The 10817-nt window shown below is 37.9% G+C and overlaps 1 protein-coding gene across 1 annotated transcript; it reads right to left on the bottom strand.

Annotated features, from left to right (window-relative positions):
• Positions 1-437: 437 nt before the first annotated feature.
• On the bottom strand, positions 438-7192 carry Rrp46 (exosome complex component Rrp46). Its single transcript, XM_022058881.2, has 5 exons — positions 6946-7192; positions 5786-5899; positions 4713-4834; positions 4246-4386; positions 438-2452 (listed from the first exon to the last, which is right to left on the bottom strand). Exons 1-5 carry the CDS (start codon positions 7037-7039, stop codon positions 2270-2272), a joined length of 654 nt encoding a protein of 217 aa, XP_021914573.1. The 5' UTR covers positions 7040-7192; the 3' UTR covers positions 438-2269.
• Between the last annotated feature and the right edge of the window lie 3625 nt (positions 7193-10817).

The following is a 10817-nucleotide window of genomic DNA, read 5'->3' as shown; positions in this document are numbered from 1 at the left end:
ACTTTCCGATCGCACCTCGTATATGTATAATTTTTCTTGTTAACTTATGTAAGATAAATTACACACCATGTGTGGCTTATATCAAGTCCTGTGTGTTTTGCTGCTCATGATGTCATATGTTAATTTTTGCTGACTACTCATTTACACATGAAATAAGTGTGAAGACTGAAGATAGATTCTCTTCATATGACTTATCTACAGTACAGTATATCATAATATGCAAGAAACTAATCTTTCTTACTTCTGTTATGTAGGTCTTTAAGATTTGTTATGCTTACAACTTGAACAGTTCATCATTTTTTTACACTGCATTCTCCAGTTGCTAACAACAAACAAAAGAAACTGTATTAAAATTAATATTTAATGTCGTCGATTTGCAGGCCATATTAATGATACAAAAATATTACGAAAAAGATGCAGAAATAATATAAATCATATACTGTAGAAATCTGTAGTTTTATTACCATTATCTTTTCTCGTCATATTAAATCATGTTACTGGGTAAGAATTGAATGAAATTGAAAATACACACAGAATTGTTTTATGGCATACAATCATAAAATTAGTTGTAGAGACTGGTGGCTTTGCAATGAAAAGTTCATGGCACAGTCTTAAACCAGACTACCTGTACAGAGTTTTTAAACATGATTATTACTTTTCCAATTATGACATGGAAGGTAAGAGCTCACTTGGAAGACCTAGATGTAGACAGGATGGTATTAAAATTGACTTTGCAGAAATAGAGTTTGAGGATGTGGATTTCACTCATATGGCTCTGGATAGAGACTTGTGGCAGGCCCTTGTGAACATGGTAAAGAACATTGAGTTCCATAAAAGCGGGAATTTCTTGATTAACTAGCTTTTCAAGCTCCATGATGTTAGTTATCTCAAGATTATGTTATCTATCAAAATGCTTCATTACAAGAAAACTATCCAATGTTAAAAAATTTTAAGAACCAATTTTATTCTCCCATTAAAATAACTTCAACTGCAGTATTTTTATTTGACAGTACTAACAAAAACATGTTAAGTGGGTTCCTTATCACAATGTTATGGCATATCTACAGGTTGTGGATGAAGAAGAAGGCCTTTAGGTATAAATGTAGCTGTCAATATACTGAATAAACAGTCGTGCACAACCCACAAAGGGTGGTCCTCCATCTTGGGGGTTAGGCAGGGGCTAACAACTCCACACCATAAAAAACTGTAATTTTATAGAATTTTATGGAATGTTACACAGGGCCTTGGATAGATTCTTTGGGATGCCCTAAGCACAGAAAATGGACAAGATTTGGAACCCTGAATGTTAGGTTCTTTGAATTAGCAAAATATAAGATATTTTGCTGAGTACAGGAAGTCAGATGGGACGAGGGTGGCACTGATAATTTTGCATTCTTCTATGGAAATAAGAATACTGATGATCACTTACGGGCAGGCTTTTTTGCATGTAAGTGTACCACACCAATGATTAAGAGGATACAGTTTGTTGGTGATAGTCTACCATACACAATACTAAGAGTTCACTGTTCTGGGTATGCGTGCACCAACTGAAAATAATCATGATAAAAACAAGAGCTTTTATGAGGAACTAGAGTGTGTATTCAATCAAATCCCTAAGCACCACATTAACAAAACCCAAAGGTTCGATATTTCTAATATCAAAGCCCTGACATGATCCTGAGCCACTTCAGATCCCTATAAAGTATCTCCATAAGGTCAATCTTAAAATTCTTGTCTTCCCAAATTCACAGTTTCCATACAACATTTGCAATTACACCCTTTAGCTCAGTTGCAGAACAATGGAGTTGTATTCCACTACACTTCACATCACACCCAAATCTACCAATCAAAATTGAAGATGAAAACAAGAACATTGTTACACAAATATCTGTCAAAGAAGCATGAAAATTAAATACACATCCAGTAACTTTGAAAACAATGGTTTTCTCTGTTTGCACATGATATGAAACTTCATATGGACTGTAATTTAGTATTATATTCAAATATGAATCATCAGAATGTATGGCTATTCCCAGCGACTGATAACAAATCCATCTACACAAACAACTGTAGTTGGATTTATTGTCAACTGCTGGAAACACAAAACACGCTGGAATGCTTCAACATAAAGTAGTATGAGTGTACCGTTCATAAACATTAAATAGTCTGGAAAACATTTCCACCAAATGTGAAAACCTTTGGTAAGTAAACTGTAAAAAGGTAGTTACTTCTACACCTGTTATGTTCTGCACAAACTAGAAACACAGAATTATATTCTTGATGCATATTTCTTGACCATGTCTCTATATAAACTGAATATATTATCACTTGCATTTCTACATTTCATAAGAGATTCTTGATATTGGATCTGGGTGAAACTTCCAGTTGTATGGGAAGCAACAGTGTTCTTCTTAACACTATCAAACACAAACGTCAAACTTGCTTTGCTGTCCTGCAGGGGAAAACAAATGTAAAATGTAAATGTAAAATATTTAAAGAAAAACAATAAAATAGTCAGGAGACACGGTACGGTGCAACAAGTTAAGAATATACATTTGGACAGATAAAAATATGTACGAGGCGCGTCCACAAAGTAAGTTTCCCACTCGTCCCACAGCTAGCAAACCTTATATTGCGCGAAGCGACTATGCGTACGTGATAGAGCAATGACGTAGCATGGCGCATGCACTAACGGTACTTCCCGCGTTCTCACAGTAGCATCGTTGCAGCTGTTGAAGATGGAGGTTCTTATTCCAGCTCCCGCCGACTGTGAAGTTCGGTCAGTGATAACGCTAGGCCGCACACGGCTCGACGGACAGCAAGTCTCCTGCAGGAGTTCAGCTGGGAGGTGTTTAATCATTCACCCTACAGCCCGGACCTTGCTCCCAGTGATTTCCATATTTTCCTACACCTCAAAAAATTCCTGTCCGGTCAGTGTCAGCGTTTTGAGAATGACTGAGAGGCGGAGATGGTTGTCACAAAGTGGTTCCAATCCCAGGCGGCAGACTTCTACGACACAGGTATTCAAAAGTTGGTCCCACGGTATGACAAATGTCTCAATTCCGGTGGCGAATATGTTGAAAAATAGCTGGACACTTGCTGTATCTGTTGCAATAAATATTTCCATGAAATTGTGTTTTGTTTCTGTAAACGGCCCCAGGGAAACTTACTTTGTGGACGAGCCTCGTAGCTTAAGAACTTCGTTCAAAATATTTTGTCTTCCCGTCTGATTTCTAGGAACCTGAAAATTAAAGTATACAAAACAATAGTTTTGCCTGTTGTTTTGTATGGGTCTGAAACATGGTCTCTCACTCAGAGGGAGGAACACAGATTGCAGGTGTTTGAGAATAGGGTGTTGAGGAGGATATTTGGGCCTAGGAGAGAAGACGATGGGGCATGGAGAAAACTGCATAATGATGAGCTTAAAAATCTGTACTCCTCCACAAGTATTGTCAGGGTGATTAAGTTGAGAAGAATGAGATGGACGGGGCATCTAGCGCGCATGGATGGGACAAGAGGTGTGCACCGGGTATTGGTTAAGAAGCCTGAGGGGAAGAGACTGCTGGGGAGACCTTGACGTAGATGGGAGGATAATCTCAGGCAGGATCTATGAGAGATAGGAGTTGAAGGAGATTGGATTTTGTTGGCTCAGGACAGGGTCCGGTGGAGGGCTTTGGTTAAGTCGTTGATGAACCTTCGGGTTCTGAATGCAAGACAAGATGTGCAGTATAACATTTTACTGACTTACTTGTACATACATTCAAATGGCTGCAGATTTTTATTTAATAGCTGACAAAAATGGTCAAGATTTTATTAAGAGAGAAAGGAGTGGCAGAGATACAATGTGGAATTGAACCCTGGGAGAGGACGCCAGAACCAGAGAAAGAAAGTTTATGTATCCCATTATGATCTGCAAGACTTGTTCATTCAACATTGTGTAACCACCACAATGTTCCCACAACTGCATCCTTCATTTCAATACTGAATGAAAATCTAGAGCCCTCAAATACTTGAAATATACATATTCTCTTGAATCATCCAAGAATAAGCTCTGATTAAGCTTTAAATTCCTATCTCTACCTCAATTATTCCATCACTGTTATCATGCGAGAGCAACGCTGTTGCAACTTCAAGGTATGACAATGGGGGGGGGGGGGGGGGGGGGGAGTTTATCAAGCAGTAATGAATATATTGTGTATCAATCAGGAATGTCCTATATAATGACATAGGCTGAACACATCATACCTTAAGTTGTTTGTTGGTTGGATCAATCAGTAATTTATCTTCTTGACTGATCATACAGCTGACTGCAGCAACTAAAAATTTCATTGCAATCCCAGAACTCATTAGTGCAAGACAAGCTGAATTGACTGCACATGCCAAGAGCTGTAACAATGTTCCAATGCAATAAAATAATTCTATCTACTTTCAGCACTGTAAAACTTTAAGCTCATGTGGTTAAAAAAATGCAATGAAATCTTCCAAAGACAATCCATATCACTATAAACTAAAATGGATGTCAATCTATCCCTGATGACGGAGGCAAAGATACAGTAGTGTCTGAAATGCTGGGGTTCTACTCTGATTGTCCAAGGAGTTTAATAAACAAAATAAATGTTGGAGTACATATAATAAATATTAACTTTATCTCCTTTCATCATTGCATAACTATATAAATTTCAAAGTTTTATTACACAGAAAATTTTACTTACTCCACCTGAGTCTTGCATCTCTTGTATTATGATCGATATTGACGTTCTCGGATGAAGGGTAGCAAGCAGGGAAGTTTCACATGTGTTTCGAAGCAGTGACTCATGCATCCTGTCATGTACACCTAGAAAATACATAGAACTGATCCTGAGCTTCTAGTACAGTGGCCACATCATAACTGCAAGCTTCAGCTATGTCACTGAAAGAAAGGAAGGGAATATGGAATGGGCACAGGGGAGCAAGATAAATTCACAGAAAATCAATCGCATGAGCGGCACTTATATGTTTTTGGTCCATTCTATTGTCCTGAAGACAGCAAAGAGTCTGTCTGAGCATGCTAGTGTTCCTCCCACTAGCATATCTGTAACAGTCATACAGGCTCCGAGTTATTTTGTGACCACTGTTAGTAATTTCATGCTCATGATTAACTAACTCATTTAATTTGAAATACTAATCTCTGAAATGTTAATCAGGAAGTACAGGATAAAAAGGTATGAACAAATTTTCTTGCCTGGACGACTTTTTAATGAACCACAACTGAATCCCAAACCTTTACTTAATGATGGGGAAACCTATTCTCAAGTTCTAAAGTTACAAGACATCTGAAAATAAATGAACCGATTTTGTAGACACACACACACACACACACAGTTGTCTGTAAATGAACTTTATAATAACTGTAATTGTAACTGTTCAGAGTAATAAATGATTAAAACTGTTTTAATGCTTTATTATTAAGAGCATGTCTAAGGTACAGTTTCAAATATGTACCAAATGTAAAGATCAACTCAAAAAGTTTCAATGTGCTGTGCAGATTACAGCCTATCGTGTATTCTGGCTGTGAAGTAACACTACATTCATCACAATCACAAAATGGTATGCAGGCCAGAAAAGGCATTTTAGTACAAGTACCAGAGGGATCCACCAAGTAAATAATCAGTTCTTGGTTGGTACAAGGGTTTTGTGAACAAAAGACAAATTATAATTTTTACTGTCTAACCATAACTATTAATATCACTAAGCAATCAGTACATTAATTTCATTCAAGTTTATATTCATGTTGCCCTTTACTTACATGGTAGGCCTGATTTAGGACGGTAAAGTGCTTCAACACATGCTTTATCTATCAATATCCGCTGTGGCTTTACTTCAACAGGTCCAAATACTGCAGTTACAACTGCAGTGTCTCCTGCAATAAACAGTGAAATGGTGTGAATCAACACCTAATGCTTAATACACATATTATATGTAGATCATATATATATATATATATATATATATATATATATATATATATATATATAATAACTATAATTTAAAAATAATTAAAGAGGAATATTCTTGATGAATATTCAAGCAACAAACATTTTTATTAGTTTTCAGTTTTATTTTATTTTGTATTTATATTTTTATGCCCTAAATTTAAAGAAGGTGAATGGGCACTAGGATGATTAGATTACTGATTATTTGAATCATTACGAGCAGGGAAGAGTTATGGAATACTTCATAATCTTTGTCCAGCACACATATTCAGAAATTTATAAGCAAAAGATGAGTGAGGCATATATTAAATCACTCAACAATTTTAAGCAAGTTGAACCAAATGCTATGAAAGACACCATTGTTCAAAACATCAACTACTTTGCTTTTCCCATATTCAATTATCAGCAACAGCCAGCACATCACTCAGAAGCTACCTAAATGAAGAATCAAAAATGTATTTATTATATGAGTGGTCAACAAGACTCACTTCTCAGTTTGGTTAATGTGCACCATTATTTACAACAGTGTAACTGATTGTCTAAGGGACACTTTAGTATTGTCCAACTTCCTTCCAATTCATGCCCTACTGTGTGACAGAAATTACAGTACTCCTTTATAATGTGATAACCTAATGCATTAGATAAATTATGATGATTTGAATTAGGCTGCACTTCTAGATACATGATAAGCGTTCAGGTAAAATGACAATTATGTAACCACTCCTTGTTTTTCAGCACACTAAATTTAATAACAGTCTTATGTAACTAACCTGATGGGGAATTTGGTTTTGACAGTGAATATTTATGATAGTGAATCCTAACAATTATCCGTACCGATCGTAGTGAAAACGTGGACAGGAGAGTAACCACGTTTCTTACAATCTGCTTTTACAGTTCAATTTACATTATTGCAGTTGGAATATGAAATTAGCCAACAACAGATGTATCGTTACTGTAATCAACCACTTACTACCTTGAGTAAAAATTGCCGAACCGTCTGATCTGCTTAAAACTTTTAATTCACAGTTCATCGGTCGTATCCGCTGTTCCTCATTTTCTGCTTCCATTTTATACAAACACTTTCACTTGTGTGACTTAATGTTCCTCTTATAGTCTGAAGAAAACAATCAAAACATTTCCATTAGAAGGATAATATTACTACAACGTTACATGTCTATGAATGCCGCCACAAGCAAAGAATTTCCCTACTAATTTGTACATTCTGGCCAACACAGTCACCTATTGACTGAAATATCCCGTCTTCTGTATCCATGAATGTTTCAGATTGAGAACTGACTGGTTAAACACAACTGTTTAAAGCACGAAGTTCAGCCCCATTCAATAATATGCAATACGAATTTTTCATTCTTTTGTGTTTTTTTCTCAGCTTGCAGATTCCACTCGGAGGAACTGTCACTATTCTATAATCCGGTCAAGATTCGACATGCAGAGCATTACCGTTATACTAATCCGCTCTGTTAGATTGACGTCGCTCATCTTCAGAACCAGCATCTGTACCCTCAGTAAGCCCCATCTAAATTGTTTTGCACATTATTTAGTAACGTTGTGTTGGCTACAAATGTGAGAGTTGTGAGACCGTGTTAATGATTAAAGAAGGATTTTGGCGGATACTATAGGCTGTTCTAGTCACCTGTATTCCCGAATTCAACTGCATTAATTTTGCACGGCAGTAAATCTCTGTTTTTCGACAGAGACTGCATCCGACAACATCAACAATACAGGACGGTAATCTGCGTGCCACGGACTCTTATATGATAGTGAAGTGGTTTACCCTTACCAGCTGAGCCATCACATCTAGAAGGAATGCTTCTATTTTTCATTAAAAGATGGCGGATGTATGCAAAGAGCGGATGAAACGACTATTGCCATGCCGTAACAGTGGCCGTATCTTATTACAGTATATCAGTCTGACAGCAGTAAATCCAACAAATATAATATTTAAAATCATGACTTTTCTTGCTTTTATTCAAGTCCGATGTTTATAGAACCGTTGAAAAGCAATTTTGTATTATAAATTCGTGTCATTCGCATACATGTTTCATGAATGCCTACGAATATTAATGTTTTGTTGAATTTATGCAGTTATGTATGAGGTTCATGAGACAGACCAGGAGAAAAATTAATGAAGTATCGGTTTAGAAACTTCAGTATTCTCATCCCTTTAATTAAAACGTTAAATGCCAATGTCAAACGTTTCGACATGCTCTCAAATTGGGACTAATGACATAAACCTGCTGACTAATGCTGGAACAGATCTTCAAATTATATTTTCTAAACCTTAATCTGTTCTTAATATAACAGCCGATGTCCATCATGTTTGTTATTGTGCCCTAACCGATGCAATGGTAATACTGTTAAGGGATTCTCGACTTGCATTACTGACCACAACACAATAGTTATTACGCCTAGCTGACAACTGCCATGGCCAATAGTTCCTCCACCTACTGTGTGTTTTTTATTATTGTTATTACCACACGTAGAAGTTTATTAGTCTCTTTTTTGTCGAACGACACAGGAAAATTATCGACAATGATGAATAGGTAAGAAAATGGCAGGGGACTGTTGTTGGCTATTACAGCGTTCTATCCCTGAAAGGACTTAAGAAAATCACGAAAACTTCAGAGGATAGTTCTTGAGTTCGAGTCCCAATAATGATGGTTGCTGTAACTCGGAAACTAAGCGCGGCAGAACAACGAAGACAAGACGAAAGACTTTTGTTTTGGCGAGAAGATTGTGCACGGGTAGAGGCTTCAACTCCGCAAAATCTGCCCTGGGTTCCTCGGCGCCAAGAACAGAGTTGCTTGTTTCGGCGGGGAAATTAAGGAACGAGGGAACAACCACGAAAATCTTCGCTGGGTTCTGGTGGAGATCGTTGCTGAACCTCTGCCAGAAAAAAGGCGTTAAGCACTCATGTCGAAGTTTCTTACAGTAACACCGAGGATACTCTGCTTGTAGACAAATAGCAATGGAACTATATTGAAATTAAATGAGGTAAGACAGATAATTTAGTAAAATTTAACAAGAATGTTCTTGTGATAAAATCACAACTTTCTTTCTGCATATAGCTAATAAAAATAATAATTAATACCACTGTTTAATTATTATTATTATTATTAACATGCCATAGAATTAGCGAGCAGACGAATTTTGAATAATTTTAATCTGTTAGTTATGCGTCAAAAGTATTTCCTCGAGCGCTGTTTATGTCCTGTGTGTCCTTGTGTCACTGCCATTATCTATAAGTAATAGGTTTCTCTTAATTTGTCCCAGTGCCAATCTACAAAGGAATTCCATCGTGAAACTACCCAGTGTAGGGTAAACGCAGTCGTTGCTTCTCCCTTGTCTTGTTTCTCACTCCTAGTTATGGTTTATCTTAATTCCCGCACCTCGTATCGGCCTCCACCCGCTATACGCCTCCATCTTATAAAATTAAAATAGGCTATATAACGTTGTCTTAAACTGTACCTAATTTCACTTAAGATTCACTGGTTAAGTCTTCCTCCCTCTTCGTGTGTGTTACGTGGTCCCCTAGCAGGGTACGTGCAGCAGGGAAGAGAGAAAGTGAAGGTGTCTTCCTGGTACGACAGCAATTCCCAAACCTTACAAACTTAACCCAAGAATCTAATTTGCATTTGTAACGAATGAAGAACTGAAGACCAGAAAACTACTCGGTGTGTAGGGTTCCACCCCAAATTGTTTTAAAACTGCCTTTAAAATTACCATAATTTTGCAGAAATAACCCCATCTTCCTAATATTGCCCATTTATTGTATTCGCTCGTACCGCCTGTAGCTGTATGAATCTTCTATACTTCAGTCTAACTCCTGCATATAGACCTGCTATTTTATTCTGAGGAACGCAAAACGTCACTGGAAGCTGTACATTGCAAACTAAATTATTTATGTAACTGCTTTATTCTAATTTTATTAAAATACGAGGTGCGATCGGAAAGTTTCAAGACTGTGTCAAAAGCGGGCGAACCGGATGTAGTACAAGCTGCTGCCTTTAGGGGGTGCGGCCTACATTTATAGTGAATCAGTGTACCAGCCGGCATCATCGAATTAGCATTTGTTTCTTAGTTACGGGCGTTTTGGTAGTGCATTACACCGACACTCCTGCGATTTCGGAATGGCGTGTGCATCAAATTTTGCCAAGGACTCACCAAAACGGCTACGGAAACCTATGAAATGCTAAAGCAAGCATTTGGGGAGTCCGCAATGGGTCGTGCACAAACTTTTGTGTGGCATTCACGTTTTAAAAATGGCCGAACCTCTGTCGATGATGACGAGCGTTCTGGACGACCATCTTCGAGCACAACGCCCGAAAATGTTACGAAGATTCGGCAGGCCATTCACGAAGATCGACGTCGTACCATCAACGACTTGTGCGACATTGTTGGGATAGGCTATGGGAGCTGTCAGCTGATTCTAAAGGAAGAACTCCACATGCGACGCATCATGACAACGCGCCAGCGCACACCGCCCTCAAAGTTCGGCAGTTTTTGGCCTCAAACACCATGGCCGTCATCCCGCACCCTCCTTATTCGCCGTGTGACTTCTTCCTCTTCCCAAAGATGAAAATTCAGCTAAAGGGAAGGAGATTTGAGACGATAGAAGAGATTCAGGCAGAATCGCAGATGGTGCTTGACAGGCTGACAAAGAAAGATTTCCAGGGATGCTTCCAGGCTTGGCAGCGGCGCTGGGATCGTTGTGTTCACTCCCAGGGGAACTACTTCGAGGGTGATGGATGAATTTAATACCTGAGATAAGTGTACGGGTTTTTATAGGCGCAGTCTAGAAACTTTCCGATCGCACCTCGTATATGG

Source organism: Zootermopsis nevadensis, unplaced genomic scaffold, assembly GCF_977971745.1.
Source record: "Zootermopsis nevadensis isolate Lab colony 2312 unplaced genomic scaffold, Znev_1.0 Znev_ptg000013l, whole genome shotgun sequence".
NCBI lineage: Eukaryota > Metazoa > Arthropoda > Insecta > Blattodea > Termopsidae > Zootermopsis > Zootermopsis nevadensis.
This window is presented reverse-complemented; position numbering and strand designations above follow the sequence as displayed.